At 42.4% G+C, this 21334-nt stretch overlaps 1 protein-coding gene across 2 annotated transcripts in view; it reads left to right on the top strand.

Moving 5' to 3' along the window:
- LOC117760724 (rho guanine nucleotide exchange factor 18-like) overlaps positions 1-20875 on the top strand; it is a 39946-nt gene extending 19071 nt beyond the window's left edge. For both annotated transcript variants that reach the window (XM_034583968.1, XM_034583969.1), the window contains exons 11-31: positions 136-181; positions 1259-1460; positions 2072-2178; positions 2969-3109; positions 3496-3746; positions 3919-4044; positions 4732-4849; positions 4951-5202; positions 5415-5491; positions 5761-5939; positions 6192-6265; positions 6550-6735; positions 6940-7086; positions 7409-7524; positions 8531-8599; positions 8788-8835; positions 8985-9266; positions 9358-9507; positions 17608-17947; positions 18862-18981; positions 19451-20875. In XM_034583968.1, the coding sequence (XP_034439859.1) occupies positions 136-181; positions 1259-1460; positions 2072-2178; positions 2969-3109; positions 3496-3746; positions 3919-4044; positions 4732-4849; positions 4951-5202; positions 5415-5491; positions 5761-5939; positions 6192-6265; positions 6550-6735; positions 6940-7086; positions 7409-7524; positions 8531-8599; positions 8788-8835; positions 8985-9266; positions 9358-9507; positions 17608-17947; positions 18862-18981; positions 19451-19773 (3354 nt within the window). In that variant the 3' untranslated portion in view covers positions 19774-20875. The remainder of the gene's footprint in view (positions 1-135; positions 182-1258; positions 1461-2071; positions 2179-2968; positions 3110-3495; positions 3747-3918; positions 4045-4731; positions 4850-4950; positions 5203-5414; positions 5492-5760; positions 5940-6191; positions 6266-6549; positions 6736-6939; positions 7087-7408; positions 7525-8530; positions 8600-8787; positions 8836-8984; positions 9267-9357; positions 9508-17607; positions 17948-18861; positions 18982-19450) is intronic.
- The last annotated feature ends 459 nt before the right edge of the window (positions 20876-21334 follow it).

The raw sequence follows: 21334 nt of genomic DNA on the forward strand, positions 1-21334 counted from the left end.
CTTGGTAACCATGTGAGCAGTCTCGTCCTGTGCGAGCAGTTTTTAGGCATTTTTAAATCTAGTCACTCTGCTGATTTAAAAACTTGAAAGAATGGCTTGAAGAAAATGCTCCCTTTCTTTCATTTCTCCACTCAGAGAGATTCTATCCGGAAGAACGGCTCATCGGGATTTCCTAACCTTTGTAAGTAGAACATATATGTGAGGACATGGATTGGATTGATGAATAAGAAGGCAGCTTTAGTCCTATGTGTCATAGAAAGCTGGTTGCTTCTCTGGTGGTTTGCAGTGGATTAAAAAGAAAAACAATTTCTTCAGTTTGCAAATCCATTTTAACTTATTGTGCATAAAGTTGCGTGGGTCTTACTGGCATATGTGTGCCTGCCTACATTCTGACCGCAGAGGAGGAGGTTGGCCTCCAACTGGCTATAGGCAAAGCTAATGATTAGCTATTGTTTAAAAGACAACTTGCCTTGATTCATCAACTATAAATACACGTTTCACAATGAAAATAGTATTTGAGCAGAAAAAACTTTTGAAAAGAAAACTTGTCCGTGGATGAGGTTTTGTCCTTATTTTCTATAAAATTTGAAACTGTAATGCTATGAAAAGAACGCCTCGACCATGATTTTCCCTTAAGACGGGCTAATTAGTCAAATTAATATCTACATACAATGAACAAAAGGAAATGTAACTAAGTTAGATCCTTTCAAATTGTTAATCTCAAAAACATTTTGGTGGATTGTTACTGACAATTTAGTTTTCTTCTTTTGAGAGATTAAATGTCTTTATTTATTAGACGTGATCAGCCTCAGAATGAATGTGCAGTTTGCATTCATTCTTCATCAGAACATGGTCCATCCCAGGTAATTTCAATCAGTGCTTTCTTATTGTAATATTCAGCAGGTCCTTTTGCATGTGATCAAATCCACAGGAGACATGAGCAGCTACAGCAGCAGCAGTTTAGGTTAATCTCCTGTAGCAGTTGTTATTCTCTTTTGAACAGCTGGATCCCTGTCAGTTGCACCTGATTTCTCCATGTGCTGCTCTGGCCAATCAGTAGCTCGTGCAAGGGGTTGTGAAGGCGAGGAGCGGAGTTTGAATACCAATGTGGTATTCAAACTACGAGAGGCCCCAAAGAGTGCTCCAGAATCACCCTCCTCTGCCTCATAGTTGTGTCTGTCCCTGCGTCACCTCATGTTCTTCCCATGTCCCCTCTCAATCTCTCTGTTCAACTGTCTCTCTTGTCTTTCCTCTCCAGCGCTAAAAGACCGGGACAGAGAGCGGGATCAGGCAGGCTCAGCCCCATCACAGACCCTGGATGTCCACCCAGGCTTGCTCTGCTACCCAGGCATGACCATAAGTCAATGGGGAGCTAACCTGACTGTCGCCCCTACCACCAGCTCCTTTGCAGCCCCTGCCTCCAGCCTTGGCCACAGCCTCTGTCACCACAATAGCTCAGGGTGAGTCTCTCTGCCCTGCATAGAGGAGTTTATTTTTTTTTTATCTCTGTTATTTTAAAGGTTAATAAATATTACCTTAATGACTTCTCAAGTTCAAATAAACACCCCAAAAATTAGCTGTCTATAGTGCTGTAGATGTTTGCAGGATCCGCTGTATGGTTATGCTGAATATTTTTAGATTCTTATTTTTTCTGCTCAAATACTATTTTCATTGTGAGACGTGTATTTATAGTTGATGAATCAAGGCAAGTTGTCTTTTCTTATTATACAGCCTTTTGAAACTGAAGCTAGACGGTTCATAGACCATAGGACTACTTTTATGCTGCATTGCTAAGAAGAGTGGGAGAAAGAGAGGGAGGCAGAGAATCAGGGGAGAGCAGAGAAGAAGGAGCGACAACCGGCCAACAGTACGAAGGAAGGAAGGAAAGAAGGAAGGAAAAATGTAGCTGCCTGGGTTTTACTTTCCTGTCTAATTTTATGTCAGTGCCATTGTGGAGCTGCATATGCACATGTTGTGTCTAAGATGTATGTAGACTGCTACTAGCTCGAGGGTTGAGGTGCTTCAGTGTCAGCATGTCTGACACCTTGGACCTGTTGTTGTCATCCCTCAGATCCCTCCCTGGGGAGATGGATGAGACAGATGCTCTCCGCTCGAAACGCTGCAACGAAGATGCCATTTCCCTCGCTCCCTCCACCACAGAGTCCATCATCGTAGAAGGTTAGTTGATTGACTGAGGTGAACTCGACTTTTGAAAATTCCTCTCTGGGCTGAAATTGTTAACTCTAAAGGAAACTGTTTCGGATTCAGTGTTCTTTTTGATTTAACTTTCTTTTCCACACCTGTTTTCTGGGATCGATGTGCTTTCCTGAGTGAAGAGAGATAGTTTGTCTTCAGGGAGTTTTCTTAAATCCAGGGAGTAGAGAGTGTGGAGTGTGTTTTGTGGAGTCAGGGGTGACCTCACCCTGTCTCATTAAGCTGAGTGTGTGGGAGATGCAGACAGGCTAACTGTGTAATAGCGTTCCTTCTTAAAAAGCCTGACAAAGTTTGGTGGGCTACGTTTTATATTTCAGATGTTAGTTGAGCTTGCATGGTTCATATTGCTTTATCGCTATCCCCATACATCCTTTTCAGCCCTGTGAAAACACCAAAAGATGAGACATGAAGTCATCAGTGAACTATTCTCAAAACTGGAGGCTTCACAAAAATGATCTGGAAAAACTTTTCTAAGTGAATTATCTTTTGGATTCATTGTTTATAAATTATGAATAATAAAAAATGAAGAGAATTCTGTTATCCTTTAGAGGAAAATAGAGGGGATGATTTTTAGAGAGAGTTTTAACATCGACTGGATTCTTTTAGGAGGTATTTCTGCTCAATTTGACCCCTGACTTCCCTGTGAAAAGACTCAGTTAAACATGTGACCCCAACATTACACAATGTCCCACCGCATTGGGATTATGACACTGTAATGGATGATAGCTTTAGATGCCTCTGCTCCTCTCTTCAGATACTCACTATGCAGCAGTGCGAGCTGACCTGGAGTCTGATGCCCAGGACCTGGAGGCTGAGTCGTGGAGTTTGGCAGTTGACCAGCAGTATGTTAAGAAGCACTTGAAAGAAATGGTGAAGAGACAGGATGTGATATATGGTGAGTGTGATTTGTTTAGATGTTCTCTTCGACATAATCTGTTTGTTGAATGAGTTACTTGTTTGACAGGTAGATAATTGGTTTAATAGTTTTGGGAACTGGTTACTGTCTGACAGAAATTTGACTTATGAAAGTATCCTACACTTATGTAGCATTACACTTCTATAACATTGTTACTGAAAAAAGTTGAAATCAAAGCAGCAGAACCAGAGACGTTGTATTTTTTATTCTATCAAAATGTCAGTTCAGGCAGAAATGCGGGTGTTATGCTAGTTGTGGCTAATAGAGCATCTCACTTCTTTTCAAACTCCACACCACCAGATGCAAAATAATAGTATATACTTAAATTGCAGGTCATAAATATGTATTTTCCTGTTATTGTACAGAGCTGATGCAGACGGAGATGCACCACGTGCGGACACTGAAGATAATGCTGTGTGTCTATGTCCGAGAGTTGAAGGAGAACCTCCAGATGGACTCGGGCAGGCTGGACTGTCTGTTTCCCCGCCTGGAAAACCTCCTCGAACTTCACACGCATTTCCTGTCTTGTCTTAAAGAGCGGCGGCGAGAAAACCTTGTTTCGTCCAACAACAGAAACTACACTATCAACAGATTGGCAGACCTTCTGATCACACAGGTAGGAAGAAGATATGTAGCATCTCTAACATGAACACGCATGCATACCAAAGCCCAGCATAACATGATACACAAGTTACATGTAAATAGCATTATACACGGTGCATTATGGGCCAGACAGTGAAAATAGAACTGACAAGATGACATATATAACAGTTGGCTTTGTTCTCCAGTTCTCAGGTGAAATTGGAGAGAGGATGAAGGACAACTATGGAGATTTCTGCAGTCACCACATTGAAGCTGTAAGCTACTACAAAGAACAGCTGCAAAACAACAAGAAGTTCCAAAACCTCATACGGGTAAGACACATTAGCATATTCAGATTTTTGAGAATCGGATTTAATCTACAGTGCTTCTTCAGCATGGTATAGTAAATTAATTTGCAGTCTGAGGTTTACTCCACACATACATGGATTTAAAAAAAAAAAAATCTATTTCTTCTTTCTAGCTTTTTTATGCTATTCGTCCATGTGCAACAAGTCGTCCCGCCCAAACAGATGCTACAAAATACAGAAAACACCTGTGTGGGTGGACTGTCATGCAGGGGCTTTCCAAGATATTAACAAACCAATGGTATCACTGTTCGTTACAGAGGCTTGTTTTGGTTGTCAGCGTACTTTCACTGGCAAGACTCCATGTTACCCTGAGATTGACCAACTTTATATTCAAGTGTGATTTTGAGGATTAACCGCACTTCACTATTTGTTCACTTTTGAGATTCTTCCTTTCCTAGATGCCCCACTGTTTTTTACCCACTGAAACTTTTTCAGGCCTCTGATTGGCCAACATGGCTTTAGTTCTAAGGTCGTATGGCCGCCTGTTGGTCTGAAATGCTCGTTCACACCATTTTTGTTTTCACACTGCCTGTGTGGACAGAATTTGTGTTTTAAGAACAGAGGAAAACCCTCTTTTAATAAATATGCGTATGTGAGAATTGAGTCTGATACATGTCGACTTAAATCATCTTTTTAATTTTTTTTACTCAGAAAATCAACCATCTGTCCATTGTGCGGAGGTTAGGAGTGACAGAGTGTATTCTGTTGGTGACACAGCGCATTACCAAGTATCCAGTACTAGTGGAGCGCATTCTGCAAAACACTGAAGGTCCAGTATTTATCTTTGTTTTTCTGAGAAGGATACACCAATATATTTTATTTAATAAATTTTACTCAAATTTTAACCCATCAAATTGTTTCTGTCTGTAGCGGGAACAGAAGAACATGAGGAACTGACTCGGGCGCTGGGTCTGATTAAAGACACCATCACTCAGGTGGACACGCTGGTTAATATTTATGAAAAGACGTCTCGACTCAGAGACATTCACAACAAGATGGAGCCAAAGTCATCGGGAAAATTCAAAGATGGAGTGTTTCGCAGGGAGGACATGGGACTGGCCAGAAGACGACTGCTTCACGAGGGCACTGTCAACTGGAAGGCTGCTTCTGGCAGGCTCAAAGGTTTGATCAAACTAAATACGGATCTACTATCTAGGAGCATGAATATGCTGTATATGCTGCTCTACTAAAAAGAGAAAAGAGAAATGTGTTATGATGGTTATCATTAAAATAGATGATCACACATTTGAAATGTTTCGACTATTTTCATTTACCTCCCATCCAGCTGGCAGGTTGAAGCCTCAAATTGTCACATTTGATTTTTGTATTTCCAGATATTCTTGCAGTGCTTCTGTCGGATGTGTTGCTCTTAATACAAGAGAAGGACCAGAGATATGTATTTGCTACAGTGGTAAGTGATTTATCTTTGATTTCTCTGTCAGTATAATAAACAGCATCTGTATTTAAGGAATAATTAACTGTACGATTAGCGGAAACAGATTTTTTTACTCTCAATCCCATTTTGTCAGTGATGCATGATCTATAATCCTCATCTAAGAATGTCATTTAACACAATTTATTGAGCAATCAAGTCACATTAAGTAAACATTTATTAATGAAGTCATCATTAATCTCTGTGATCTCTTCTTGTTCCTCTACTTGTTATTGTGATCCTCTCAGGATAACAAGCCGTCAGTGATCTCTCTTCAGAAGCTGATAGTCAGGGAAGTGGCCCATGAGGAGAAAGCCATGTTTCTTATCTGTGCTTCCTCCAATGAGCCAGAGATGTACGAGATCCACACCAACTCCAAGGAGGAGCGAAACACTTGGATGAGGCACATACGGCAAGCTGTCGAGAGGTAGCAGAGAGAATATTTTGTATTTGGGGAGACGTGCTGTTATGTTAACGTCATCAATCTATTTATTATTCTGTCTCAGAATCCTCCAAAATTATCTAAAATTGTGGAAAATTGTGTGATTTACCAGTACATAATATTAACAAAATATTATAGTAACACATCAATGCACAATGACTCAGATAAAACAGAGAATCCATTGTTTCTTCCTTTGTCTGTCCACCTCTCTGCCTCTGCTGGCTTCTGTCCTCTCAGCTGTCCTCACACAGAAGAGAGGCTGTTCAGTGAGGAGGAAGAGGCACGAGCTTCCAGGTTCAAAGAGTTTCGAGGTATACAATGTCCTTGAAAATTAGCCATACCGAACCACTAGGGGGTGCTCATGTATCATGTATCATGTATCATGTTAGATTTTTGCTCCTCTGAAACTTTTCAAACTGTTGAAGGTTACAAATTTTTTTATGCAGCCCTTGTCTTTACGTGTGACATTATGTGTTTTTAAAGGACAGTAGTTGCAGTAAAGATGCTACAGAAATTGGCTTGTGACAAACTGAATCACCATATGTTGTATAAGCTCAGAGTCTTTTCATATTGGACTCCATGTGTCCCGCTGTAGATCGGCTGAGTCAGAAGGACACAGTAATCTTACAGGCTCTCACTGAGAAGCTACAGCTGTTTGCGGACATGGCAGAGTCTGTGGCAGGTCTGGAGGACACAGCTTCACGTTCTAGACTTTTGCTTCGAGGAGACGCCTCAGACCTCCAGCAGGGGGAGACCCTGCTCAAAGGGGCCATCACTGAGGGTATGTGTATGCCACAGACAATAAGCATCTACTGTGGACACAAAGTATGTCAGGATGGCACAGAGGGAATTTTACACATTTTTATGTTCCTTGATGCAGCTATATAATAGGTAAATAGTAGTGTTGTTGAATTTACTACTGCTCCCATAACCCCCTCTTATTGTCCATCTTTTCAACTTTAACTTGGTATCTCTTTCACTTCAGTGGAAAACCTCCAGAACCTGCTGCAGTCCGGAGTGAAGGAGGAGGCTCCAACCTCTCGACTGGAGGATGGAGGGGGCTCCGGGGTTCTGCCCAGACGAGCGGATACCTTTGGGGGCTATGACAGCAGCCCCAGCATTCTCAACAAGAGTGAGTGCCCAAGGAAGTCCACCATCTAATGGATTTTACAGTTGTATTTCAGTGGCATTTGTGCATTAATAAATTTGAGAAATCTTTCAATGGCTGTTGATTCCTTGAATTGGCTTAATGTACTATATGTGAACTGTTTTCTAGTTACTACCTGGCAACAAAGCCAGCATGTGTAACAAACCAAAAAATACTTTAATGGTTACAGTTTTGTTTCTGTGCAGTGTTTGTCATTGTGAATATTTCTGTGTTCCAGTTTGATTTAATTATTTGTGTTTGTTTGTCATTGTGTCTGTCCGTGTTGGTGTTGATGTGTCTGTGCCAGAAGGCAGCGTGAAGAAGACCTCTTCTGGCGAGTCCAGAAACAGAGACAGGAGCCAGAGAGCCAGCTCTGACCCTCAGCTCAAAGACCTCTGTGGCAGCCACACCCTGGAGCAGACGGTAGGGGCTCAACATTGTGTCACACTGTTATTTCTCGCAAATAGTAAACAGACCAAGTCATCTGGAAAGTTTCCACGTCTGTATGTTTACTGTAACCCTGTTCTCGCTGCTCACTTCATTTGTTTATAAATAGATTAAACCTTGAGAAAATATTGTACTCTGAACACTGATTAACCTTCCAGTAAATGCTGGGGCTTGACAATGATCAGGCAGAAAACAATGTAATGACATGTTGCCGACAAGACCAGTCACACTCATAATAATATGCTTGCAACATAATAAATAAGAACAGAATTGGCCAAACAAAATAGGAATATAATCTAGAATGGCACTCAGAGTTCATGAGCCCTAACATTCTGCTTATGAAACCACATTTAAACTCACTAGATCAGGATTTTTATTAAGATCTGCACTTATTTGCACACACTTGTAAATATCAGTCCCCTTAATATGCCCGATGCTTTTCATCAAGATCCATGAATTATTATCTGAGAAATAAGCGAAAATGTGCAAGACTCCCTGTCAATGTTGCTACTCGCCAGAGTAAAGTGTTGCTCTGAGCCTGAAAGAAAACTACCCAAACCCGACCCGAATACGATAGGCATCCTGTTTTTTTGTGTATGAACCTGATGTTTTCTCCAAAAACAAGCATGTGCTGTGTAAAGATTTAATTGGGTACCTCAGCTAACGGGATTTTAACCTGACCTGAACGCGAATGTCATTACAAACATTTTGTCCTTACCTGGCCTGACCGGTTGAGACCTGTTGAGACCTGTTGAGATCCAGCTCAGGTCGGGTATCCACATTCAATGGCAGAGAACCACAGCTCATTTAAATCTCAGTTTCTCTCACAGTTTTTTCTATTTCATATATTGTGATCACAAATTTTAGATATTCCAAATGTTTTCAGGCTCTACTTTCATACTGTAGCAGCACAACATAGTACATACAGTGTGGTAGTGATGCTACTTCATTAGTATGACTCACTGTGTGTCTGACTGCTCAGGTTGATGAGAGCACCTGCTCTCCTGCCAGATGGAACTGCATCTGGTCCAACTCCTTCCCCGAGGCAGAGGTAATCTTTTCTTCTCTGATCTGTCACCTTGTGCTACAGCACACTGCAGGATGTGATATTCATAGCTGTGCCTGCTGAACTGATTAATATTACCCGCAGAAGTTTGCTAAGCCCATGAAATCTTGTATTGTTTTGGAGATGCTTGTGGTTATTTGATTATGATAACCTTATCCATGTTTCTGATCTAGTTCTTTGACAGAGTGCTGATGCTTTCCCAAAGGCTCTATAGTCTGCAGGTAATGGTGTCCCCCCAACTGTTTATGCTCCTTCTGAAGATTTCAACAAATTGATTATTTGGTGTTTGGCCTTGGTCGAAAATTAAAATATGTTTTAACATTCACTGTTTACTGCTATTTTCCTCCTGTGTCCATTGTCACGTCATCAGGCCATCATATCGCAGCAGGACAGTCACATTGAGCTGCAGCGGGCGTCCTTGACGGAGCGGGCCGCCCTGCCCGGCCGCCACCGAGGGAACGTGCTCCTGGAGCAGGAGAAGCAGCGGACTCTGGCCTTGCAGAGAGAAGAGCTGGCCAGTTTTCACAAGCTCCAGTCTCAGCACCGGCAGGAGCAACAGCGCTGGGAGAAGGAGAGGGAAAGGCACCGGCAGCAAGTCGAAGCCACTGAGGCCAGGCTCCGACAAAGAGAGGAGGAGTGCCGGCGGCTGGAGGTGAAGCCCACTTGCCGCTCTGTCTATTCCCTGAATTTCTGGCTCCATTTCTCCGTCTGAAATTTCACAACATTGCCTGTTTTTGGTGCAGGAACGTCTCGCAAAAGAGAGGGAGGAGCTCGACAGGCTAAGGGGGACCTATCAGGAGGACCTGGAGAGACTGAGAGTGTCCACCAGAACTGTGGAGAGGGATAAGGAGCGCCTAGAACACCAGAGGACGAACAAGAGGAAGACCATTGAGGTGGGGAACCTGTGGTGGAGATGATAGTGGTCATACATAGATATTAGAGTATGTCTTTGGAGAGAGTGGCTTGCTATTAAGTCAAAGACGAACAAGGTAGCTGATGCCAGTGGAGACAACATTTAATTATTCTTTATAATTATTTATCTGGAAGAAACATAAAGCAGCAGATGTAGTACAGAGATGGTAGCAGACATGCACCCTCTTTGGATACTATATTGGGCATCTGCATACACAGATGTGTTGGTGTGTACAGTCAGCCCATTAACAGATGGAAGAATAATGTCTTGTGGATCGCAGCCACACACATGTAGAAACTATAAATGGAGCTGAGGCTAAAAAATGTAAAAATGCTTATAGTTAGTTTATTTCAGATGCACTTAAAATCATAACTTCAAAGTGATGCTTATCGTTGAGAGCCTGATTGTGTAAACAATTTAAGTTCATATAAGAGTTAATAACCTGCAAGGTACTGGAGCATCCTAAACACTGTTCCAAATAAGCAGTATTTTAATACTTCAGCTGCCAGATTGTTACATTCGAGTTCATAGGAGGGGATTATATGTAATTCTTAAGTCAGACAGGTTTCTATTTACCATCTTTCTGTTTTTATTTACTTGCATTTGCAACACATCACATTTGCCTGCAACATTACACAAATGACATCTCTAATAGCTGCTTTGTAATTCCTCATTAGTCTATAACAGTAGCATCACAGTGCTGTGGAAACATGCATGAGTTGTGTAAGGAACTTGTAGTTCCTGCGTTCACGTCCTCTTACTGGTGGAAAAGAAGCATTGTGGAGTTTCAGCCCCCACAACCTGTGTAATATCAAACACACATACAACTCAATACACTCCTTCATTCACCTCTCTTTACCTCTTTTTTTTCTCTTCTCTCCCTCCTGTGTTTCCTTGCTTGTATCTCTCTTCCCTCTCCCAGCTGTACAATGTGGGCCATTGTTTGTGACTTTCATGGGAGAGGAACTTTGAGAAACACTCACTGACTGTAATTTCATGCCTGGTGCTAACAGATCTGTCAGGGAGCGTCAAAAAAATGTTTTCAACTGCCTGTATCACTGTCGCACTTTGGTTGATTGGCATTCTCTGTGACGAGCCCCAACGGGACCCGTGACTAACTTCATTCTAGCTGAACGTGAGTGTCTCTACTGCGGGTCAGTCACGTTTGTGTCCTCTGCTTTCTGTTTCACTTGTGTGTGTCTGAGCCTCTCCTCACACACACAGAGCTGAGCCGGCCAGAGGAGAGACAGGTTGATAACTTGTTAATTTGACCAAAGTCAGGCCAAAATATCAGTGTTTTTTCAATGCACACTGACTGATGACAGTGGTCTGTATGTTAGCAGCTCTGCTACTGATCACAGGGGAGTTAGTCCTGATTAGAAAACTAGCAGCTATCCTGCTGTTAGCGCTGCATATTGCAACAAGCAAAGGAGAACAGGCTTTGAACCATGAGAATAAATTTTCATTTCGGTAAGGTTAGAAGTGAAGCCAGATTTTATCATATTGTCATAAATGTTATCACAAAACTACCCTGCTCAAGTTTGACATTGCTTCAGGACAATCACCCACCTCAGTCTACACCACCCACATAAACCTCAGTGATCTTCTTTAGAGAGAACAGTCATGTGTTGTCTGTTGTCAACTCACTAGTGTTGTTCCTTACTCTTGTTGAGGGTTTAGGGCAGAGGATGCCGCACCTTGTTAAGCCCTATGAGACAATTTGTGATTTGTAAATATGGGCTGTACAAATGAGATTTGATTTGATATTCTTTTTCTCCCTCCGCTGCAAATATTCCCGAGTTCCCATAATACTCCTGTATGATGTAAAGTAGTAACTGAGGGTTAATTTGTAATTATTTAAAGGTTAAATTTAGGCTAACCTTTAAAACTAGTATTCTGGACTTGATAATAGTGGGCAGAGGATCACGAGTTTTAACTATGGCTGTTGTAACTGAGTCACACATGATCATCAGGAATAGGCCATTTATAACACACATACTCGTGGTGTTGTTCACCCTGACTAATGCTCTCATGTATAACAAAGGCATGAGTCAGTGTCTTATTCTTCTTTCTGCTGTTAAGATAGAAAAGGTTTGTCACAAACTGGATTTGAAGTTGGACCGAGTCACTGATGAGCTTTTTACCAGAGCAGCATATTCCTGTACAGGCACCCTCTCTAGTATCTGTCTTTTCTTCCTGCTTGACAACAGGTATCTCTGACTGCTCAGTGCCTCTCACTCCTACATACCAGGCTGAGTAACTGATGGATGACACAACACTGTGCAATCAAGTTCTGACATGTCCCCCGAAAAACTATAGTTCTTATTTGCAACTTGGCTTATTTTTGTACCCTTTATACTCCTCTGCAGTGGCAGTGGCCAGAGGCATCCTTTTTTGGGGTTGTCCATCCTTTCCATTCCACGCAACATTTTAGGAACACTTTTTGAGGGAATATCCTCGAATTTGGAGCATGCATTCACTTTGACTAGCGAATTAACTGATTAGCAGACATCAACATATTTAGAAACGGCTGCCTATGTACCAATCCATTTATCTGTCATCTCTAAGACGTCATAGTAAGACATTCAAAAACATCCCTCAGTCCTTAGTTAACTGGAGTCTTAACTCACGACGATCACAAACATAAGCAGCTGACATGAGTTGTTGCACCTATCATCTCATTAGTGGCTGCAGAAGGCAGGTCTCTGACTGTGAGCTGTACCTGGAACATTTCACAGTGACGCCTAAGAACACCACAGCCTCTGGTCTTGTGAAGTGAAAGAGCCCCAGGCTGAATGGACCTAATCTGCTGTGATGAGTAATGCAGGGACTCTGGTAATTACAGAGGCTGTAACTAACACCACAACAGTGAGTAACACTGCTTTGTGATTTAAAAACATGTATTGCAAGATTAATACCTGGTGCAGGTCATATCTTAGACCTCACCTCCTCTGAGCACCTCATTTGTGTATGCCAATAATATTTGTTGCAGACCAGATAAGTGTTTGCGTGTTTTGTACACATGAGCACGTTTGTCTTGCTCTTCTATACTGTTGGCTCTGCAGAGGGACTTTCTTGGCTGCGGTTTCGGGGATATTTGGAAGTGGTTTGTTCCTCCATTGCGTCAAACACATCAAACAATCTTATCATCAGGATCCTTTCCAGGCTGCAAGCCAGCACGATATCAACAGACGTTTAATCACCACCACCCAACATTAAGACTCATCAGCGGGCCTCTAGAGCTATGATTAGACCTCATAAAACAGAGAGGCCTCCATGTGTATTTTCTTTTCTCAACATGTGAGTTTGTGCAAGAACAGTTCTAGTTGCGGCATGTCCTGACTTCAGAGGAAAATCTCTTTCAAGTGTTAATCTTGCATGATCCCACTTGGCCTGTTGATAAGGAAATCATAGATCATTTATTTTTTTATGAGTCCTGTGAAAATGTCGTCTTACAGTGAGTGCAGCTGAGTGGCCCGGGCCCAGTGGAGGCTTGAGCTGGGATCTTTCAGATTTGAATTACATTATTACATTACATTTCATTTAGCTGACGCTTTTATCCAAAGCGACTTACAATAAGTGCATTCAACCATGAGGGTACAAACCCAGAACAACAAGAATAGAGAAAGTACAATTTCTTCAAAAAAGCAAAACTACAAAGTGCTATAAGTAAGTGCCATTTTAAGTGCTACTAAATTGTTAGTTTTTAAAATGTTATTCAAGGTATAGTCGGAAGAGGTGTGTTTTTAGTTTGACAGTTAACCGTCAAGAAGAATAGTCAGTGGAAAAATGTGGGAAGAAAACCTACTTAAAACTTTGACTGAGAACTACAGTGAAAAAATGAAGTCTCTGACCTGCTGGGAGTCGTCATGCTTCAAAGAATCACCATTTCTTTTCCCTCAGTAACTTTTTTTGAATTACAAGCAGAAAAGTGTCAAACTACATTGCTACCTTGTGTACGTACAAGAACATGACAGAGAACATTGCTAAAACATGAGAAGGTTGTCAAAAGTCAGGAGAAAAGTTAGGGGTCAGTCGTAGAAAGTGAAGCTGTTACCTCGTCCCCTCCTCAGTCTCCAGATTTATAATGCTGACTTGTGTGTTCCAACCCCACTGAGCTTCTCTTCACACACACACACACACACACACACACACACACACACACACACACACACACACACACACACACACACACACACACACACACACACACAACCAGCATGTCTTTGACTCGCTTCTTCTATAATCAGCCAGTAGCTGTTGCTTTTTTAGAGCTAGGACAGAACACCACATTTGAGGCGTGATATTTTCTCTATACCATCTGTCGCTGTAGCGGTTTCCCACCTGTTCACTGTACACTGTGTGCAGTACTGCTCTGTCCTGAACTTAAATATTATGAAACCAGAAACCACTCATAATTGAAGTTAATAAATTGCTCTGTGAGAGGGGAAAAAAAACGTCACTGCTCCTCTGTGACAACGTGACTGATCTTAAGTTTGGAAATGCTTGAAGCACAAAATGTTTTGAGTTTTTGATCAATAATGATAAGTAGCTCAAAAAATGTAAGTGGTTCCTTTCAGTTGACTGATCAATAAACACTAGGGTTGGTAATCCTGGAAAAACTAGCAAGAGCAGGCTACTCTACTGCAACTGATACATCCCACTCTCCCATCAGCCCTCCCGTCAAAACTATACCACCTGCCTGACAACTGCTAGAAGCCAACTTGTCTGTCACTCTCTCCCTAACTTCTGGCCATCGTCTTTGGCGATGTATGTCTCCCCAGCTGAAGACTCTGGTCATTAGTAGTGAGAACACGGGCAGGATGTGTGCAGGCAGGCAAGACACTTAGTGACAGACGGGTACGCCAGCCAGATTGGTCTGGTCAGATTGGTGTATTACAGTCCTGAGGGCCACAGACACTGGCCCTACCTAAAGTGAACCAATCCTGACTATGAATAACTTATAAGATCCCATAGTTTGACTTTAGATTAGACAGGTTCAGGCCCACACTGCTAATCTCATTTATTCACCCTGGATCAGTGAGGCTCAATAGAAACTCTTTCTCAAGTCAACATTTTCCTCATGTTACAGTTGCACTGATCATCTGGTCCAGGTACGATTCAGCAACCAGTATCTCCTTCCCAGTGGTGTCCACTCTGTAGAAGGCAAACCATTGTGCAGTGTAAGTGGAGATGTGTATAATTTGAGAGTAGCCAGGCAGTTTTCGGGATGAGGGGAACTTGTGTGTGTAATTAGCTAGCTCAAACCTGTCGTTAGGAGAAGCCTCTGGAAAGCAGCCAGCGCTAATTGTTTATGTGCTGTCAGTCAAGTCCCTGTGTGCTCTGAAGCTTCCGCACAGTTTACTGCCCTGGAAACTTGCTGTTTATGCTACTTAAAGCCGTTCACCTTGTTCAGGGAACAATGGAACATCTGTGTGCCAAGATGAGTTAGTGCTAAAAGAGAGAGAATGATGGAAGGGAAGAAGAAGACGACAGGGGTGATATAGTGTTGGGAAGGTCGAAGGGAGACTTTACCCACTGCAGGCAGAGGGGGGCCCTCTCTGCCTCGGGTCATCTCGTCATGCTCTGCTATTACAACTGGGGGAAGTTACAGTCTCCACAAACTCTCTCACACACACACACACACACACACACACACACACACACACACACACACACACACACTGTCACAGTCGGATGGGTCTGCCCTTCATGCCTTGTAAAACACAGTCATCTTGAATCCCCCCATCGCCACAGGAAGTATTCCGCATCATCATCAATCTTGCAGCATGTGGACTGAATACCAAGCGGAGTAGTTACAGACCTGGCAAAGTTAAAGTGAGAGATGCTTCAGTCAAAACTTTTTGAGGTCGGATCAGATAGGAGACACTGTAGCCTCATGTTATTAGTCTAATTGTTGTCATGTTTTTCTCACTCTTTACTACAAAATGTCAAGATGTAAGGTAAATCTTGGCTGACTGTATCTTGTATTTCAAAAACTAGAATGGCCCAACAGTCCCATTAAATTCAATCAAGCTGCATCAAATTGTACACCCACAGATTTTAGCTCCCTGAATATGCCTGATTTTGATCAAGATCCATGAATTATTCCCTGTGAAATTGGTCAAAATATCAAAAAACATCTCCCAATATTAAAGAAAGTGACAACTTTTTTGGATCCAACCAACATTTTCTGAGTTCTTTCTTGACTTATGTCTTAAACTTTCAAAAAGTTCTGCAGTAAGTCGTTTTTTGGGTAATCCGACAAACAAACAAACAAACCAACCAACAAACAGATAGGACAGGGGTGAAAACATAACCTCCTAGGTGGAGGTAATCATTTTACATAATAATTCTTGACAGGCAAACAGAAGTGCAGCTATGTGAGAATTTCTGTTTTTGTAGAATAACTAGTTTTTACATTCTGAAAGTTGTCTTATGTTCTCCATGTGGGATACCACACAAATTTAAGCATTTCTTCTGGAAACTCGCTTCTCAGTAAGCTCTGTTTTTCATTTCACCAAACTATTATTACCAACATTTTTTTTTCAATAAAAGGAATTTACAGTCTATTCAAATTTGAGTTTCTTGGCTATCAAGCTGAGATTCTAATATTTTGTGGCTTTACAGAGATTCAAACCAACTAATTCCAACTTCTTGACTTGTAATTAGTTTTGACAAATACCCCTCAGCTTCACATTGTGTTGTTAAAGAAATTTTACATTAGCTTATGGCAATTTTAGACCCAATTTGCCACTTCCGACAATCACGGGGGCGTTCCCGACCAGAGGTCAATCTGTGTCGATTATCTGCCCAAATAAACTTGAAGTGTGGGAGGTTTACAAAATAATCTTAATCCTGCCAATGGATTCGGAGGCTCCCCAGTCTCGATTATCGTAAATATCGTCCTCCTCCATGTTTGTTTATCTTCTGAAGTCTCGTCCAATCATGCGAGTGTTCCATACTCTAGTTCAGAAGGTGGCGATAATGCGCCTAAAATCTGTTTGCCAACCGCTATAAAACAGCTAAAGAAGAAGAATCTGTGGGATTTCAATCCACATTATGAAATCATTTCCTACAAGTGTGTGTGGTCCTGCACTCTGGCCAAATCATCCAGTGTGTGTGTGTTCTGAACATTATAAGATAAAAAATCGGTTCAACTGTCATGTCTGTGGTCTCCCACGTTTTTAAAATTGGTTTAGAGTTGAAAATCCTCGAGTGTGCAGCAGCCCTTAATGAATAGATGTTTTTTATAGATTGTATTACGTAGCAGGTGGGATAACTAAACACATACAAACACTACACCACTGCATTGTTGCAGTAATCCTTCTGGTCAGTGTCTTTCAGTGCAGACTGGATGATGATGTTGCCTCAATCTCTCGATGATCTTTCCCTCAGTCTGGTGATTAGAGTGACAATGCAGTCAGTGTCTGTTATGCAGTGATGTCATGAGAGCAGTTTTCTTGTTCCCCTGTTTGTCTAACAGCCCTGCTTGTTTAGTCAGACATGCCTTTATGTGCACAGGGACTATTAAGGGTTTTATGTTTCTCTCTCTGTGTGTGCGTGTGCGTGTGCGCGTGCGTGCACGTGTGTGTGTGTGTGTGTTGTCCTTCAGCCTCTTGGAAGCCATCAAGTGGCTGTTTCCAAACTTACCAAAGTGTACGCTCAGCAGAAAGACGCATGTGTTTCTGATTCCCTCCTTTGCCCATAAATACCAGGCTCCTCAACAGATTGTTTTTCTGTAATGACACGGCATCACTTAGGAGAGTTATAGTGTGTGTATCTCTCTGTGTGTGTGTGTGTGTCTGTGTCTTGTACTCGTAAGAAGCAGTTTTACATTTTTTCCCTTTTTTTATAAAAAATAAAACTACATTCGAACATGACCCACAGAAAACTAACACAACTCACATTTCAAACTGAATCCAGCCACAAATATGTATAATTGCAGTGTGAGACAAGGAGCTGTCCTCTGTGAACTTGAACGCTGAATTTGAAATCTTTTATGATGATGTTTGCAACACTTGAAGAAGACTTCAGTCGTGTCTCAGCAAAGTCTCATAGCCACTTCTTCTTCCTCCAGGTGGCTCCTCTATCTGGCAGTCTTAATGGGGAGCTCCTCATGTCCTCTGGCAGCGCCAGCGTCTCGGAGCTGCCCCTGCCTCCGAAGCCCCTGGTGCGCGCCAGCATGTCCGTAGCAGCGGCTGACTACGCAGAGCGTCCTGAGGTGATGTTGCGGCGGGAGGCAAGCTCTTCTACTCTATCGCCGAAGACGGAAGTACCGCTCCACCTCTTAAGCACAACCAACCAGCAGCACAAACTGCTCGGTGTGCAGCAGCAGATCCCTACAAAGCTTGCCGCCTTCAGTGGCAAAGGGAAAGGAGCCAAGAGTGGCAAAGCTTCGCATCGCACTGACAGCACAGGTGAGTAGTTAGACTTATAGTTTCACGTGATCTCGGCCATGGGAGGGTTGAAGGGTTTTAGCGATGCTGAATCCACGTAGCTCACTCAACTGTTACACCTGAGTTATTTCTACCATCTGCGGCTTTGTTGCACCAAGGGTTTTTCTAAAAGCAGCTGCCTACAGTGCAAAATACGTCTACTTATGCCAACCTTAAAAGCATAGTAACAGTAAACTCTTTAAAAACTGTGTCTGTTGCACTGAGGTTTATTCCTTTGTTATACCTCTTTTACAACAGAATTACATGTAGGATTGTTAAACACAAATAAAGGGGGATTGAGTCCTTTCCCCCTGGCCAGTAGAGGAGTTTGTCTTTCCCTTTTTCCCCCTGGTGAATCATGTTCAATGTCACAAATATGCCGAAAACTGAGAAGCTCTCTCACCTCACTGTCTTGCCAAATTAGTATGTTCACCTGGGGGTCATGTTCCCATCACTGCCTTTGGGTGAAAAAACAATCTACTGCAGAGTCATTTGACCCCGGGAGTAAATTCTTTCCCATTGTAGACAAAAGGCAGATGTCAGTGGGTGTTGGTAGGTATTTTGACCAGAGGAAAAGGGGCTTTACTTTCACATGTGATATTTATCAGTGCAGTATCCTGATAAAGTCTTTAAATTGTGTTTTCTTTATTTTTTTTGCCTTCACTATAAAGTATGTTTAAGCCACGAGTGCCTGACATGACCGTGACCTATTCAGCATCATTGGGGCACATTAGAGTCACATTAGCTGTTTAAAGTGGGGCCGGGCTGAGCTGCTCCCGTTAACCAATGTAATCTAATTTCACAATTAAATCACCTTCTCTCTTTGTCCGTCTCTTGTTGTTTTGCTGCTTTTTCCTTCCTCCTCCCCCTCCTCCTCCTCCTCCTCCTCCTCTCAGCCTCGGTGGATATGAAGCAGATGCTGAAGCTGTCCACCCGAGATGAAAGCGCCCTCAAGGCCAAGCGCTCTATCAGCCCCCACCAGCAGCTCTCGCTGTCAGCCCTGCATCACCACACAGGTACCTATTTAATTCACTTAGAAACACAGAGCTAAACACAAAGAAACGCACGCCCTCCCTCACTCCGTTTGGACAAACCCAAACACAGCCCTGTCTGTCTTTGCCTGCTGCATTATTAAAACGTGTGTTCTCACAGACACAGACATTCTCCACCTGGGCAAACCCGACCCCACCCGATCATGTTCCTGTGGCTGGCTTCATCCCCAGCCTCACCCTGTGTAAACACCTATCAATTTCACTGTGATTAATGAGCGGCTGCATTGCTGACCACAGGCAGTTTAACGCCGTAAGCCTGTGACCTCACAATTACAACGGACAAAAGACACTGGCAGGAGTTCATGTGACAGATTTTCAGTTGCGATGATTAAGTGCAGCTATTTTAAACAGGTGCAAATGTCTAATCTGTTTTTAAACTATATTCAGTGCAATCGCTTCTTCTGTAATTTCTTAAACTTTATGTCTTTGACAGATCAACTCAGTCCCCCAGAGACTGCCGGACCGGACAGCCCAAACACCTCCATCACCTCCTCCGTCACCACCTCCCACCCTACAAATGCTCAGAAGCCCCCGATGCCTTCTGCACAGTCCCACCCTCCAGCTCCCACCATCCCTCCCCACCCACAGAGCACCGGATTCCTCCCGTTTCCGCCCCAGCTGCAGCCGCAAGGCCTCAGTCCGAATACCCAGACCCACGTCCAGGTAAATCACGGGCTCAGCCACAGCCACAGTATGCCACAGACGTACAAGAGCCCCACCGAGGACGTCAATAAGGAGGACGTCATCTTTTTCTAAATTCCAGTCCACTGCCCTCAGATCAAGCACTGATTTAGAAAAAACTAAAAAAAAATTGATGGGATGCGTAACTGATCCCCAACAATCCTCCATGTTCATTTCAAGAAGCTACATATGTGCGATATTGTGATGCTGAGTGTATGCGCAGTATGGACAGGTTGTGTTGTCATTGATAGTTGAAACGACTGAGTGGAGTAGCAGCCGTCTTCTGCAGAGGACAGAGCTTCATGCGCTTACAGGAAGAAAAAAAATCATATTTTATTCAAAAAAAGAGGACTTTCTTTGTAACGGTTTTTATTTAATTTTTAGCTGTTTTTTTAACTGCAAGTATGAATAGGGAACCTTCGGCTCACCGACGGCTTCTTGTGATGAAAAGGTGTAAATGAAGTTCTAACAATCCAAAGACATGAGCTGTAAGAGCTGAAGGAATTTGACTGAAAGGAACAAAGCAAAAGAAAAACGGTCGGGTGCATTTTAGGAGACTTCTGTCAGTTCCTGAAGCGTAGAAAGGGAGAAGGTGCAGCGACGGAGCTCCGGCCTCAACCATCTGCTTCTACTGGACCTGGAACCACAGGAAATGATTCCACAGGAACTCAGAAGAACTCATTGCATTTGCACAGTGTGAACACTCCATTCCAGACGGATGAATGAACTCTGTTGTAATGTTCTCTGTTCATTTAGTTTCGTTGTTCTTCTTAATCATGCTTATTGTAGAAGGTTCACATTGAGGATTACATCTTTAGTGTTTCCAGTGGTTGTGAAACCTGACTTGGATCTGGTCAGAGGACAGTTTCTCCCGGCTGTTGTATAATAATGCTTCATTTCAATTAAGGGAGAGTTTGGATTTGATCATGTTCTGCTCCTCCAGCCCGCGCAGAGTGAGACTAACTCAGTGACGCCTTTCTAATGTCTCTATAGTTTGAAGTACTGTCAGTTATGACCTACTTCATGTCTGTCCCTGCCTTTTGTATTTTACCTTCCTGATACAGACTCACAATGCCTGGACGTTTGTATCGGCAGATTTAGTGCATTCAGAAAAATAACCACAAAGCAAAATGTTTTACCTGTGGGACTTTTCAGCATAAAATATTCCCAAATTTTACAAATTTTTTGTCTAACTCTTCTTTGCAGCTCTAAAACGAGTATTTCAAGTTGCAGTACAGCACAATTGCGGTTTTGGATCGGCAAAGAATTGAGAATTCATTCTTGATTCTAGTATAATAGTTTATTTTCTGGAAAATAAAAGTTTAGTTTTATCTGGGTGAAACTATAACACTTTGATACTGTGGTGTCAGATCGGTACTAGTGTGTCAGCTGTTTCATGAAGGATAACTTCTTATTACAGACATTTACAACAGATATTAAGGTAAATGTATTTATCATGTACTTTATTTAAATAAGCCATCCACCTCCAGACTTGTACCTGATTTGCTGTTGATTCTGACACCCAGGAAATTAGCTCAACTTTGCTGAACTCAACAGCGTTCATCATAACCTGTAGATCCCAAAAAGGCCTCAATGACTTTGTCTCACCCTGGGTTTCATTCACCAAAACTGACAC

The sequence above is a fragment of the Hippoglossus hippoglossus genome, chromosome 4 (assembly GCF_009819705.1).
Source record: "Hippoglossus hippoglossus isolate fHipHip1 chromosome 4, fHipHip1.pri, whole genome shotgun sequence".
NCBI lineage: Eukaryota > Metazoa > Chordata > Actinopteri > Pleuronectiformes > Pleuronectidae > Hippoglossus > Hippoglossus hippoglossus.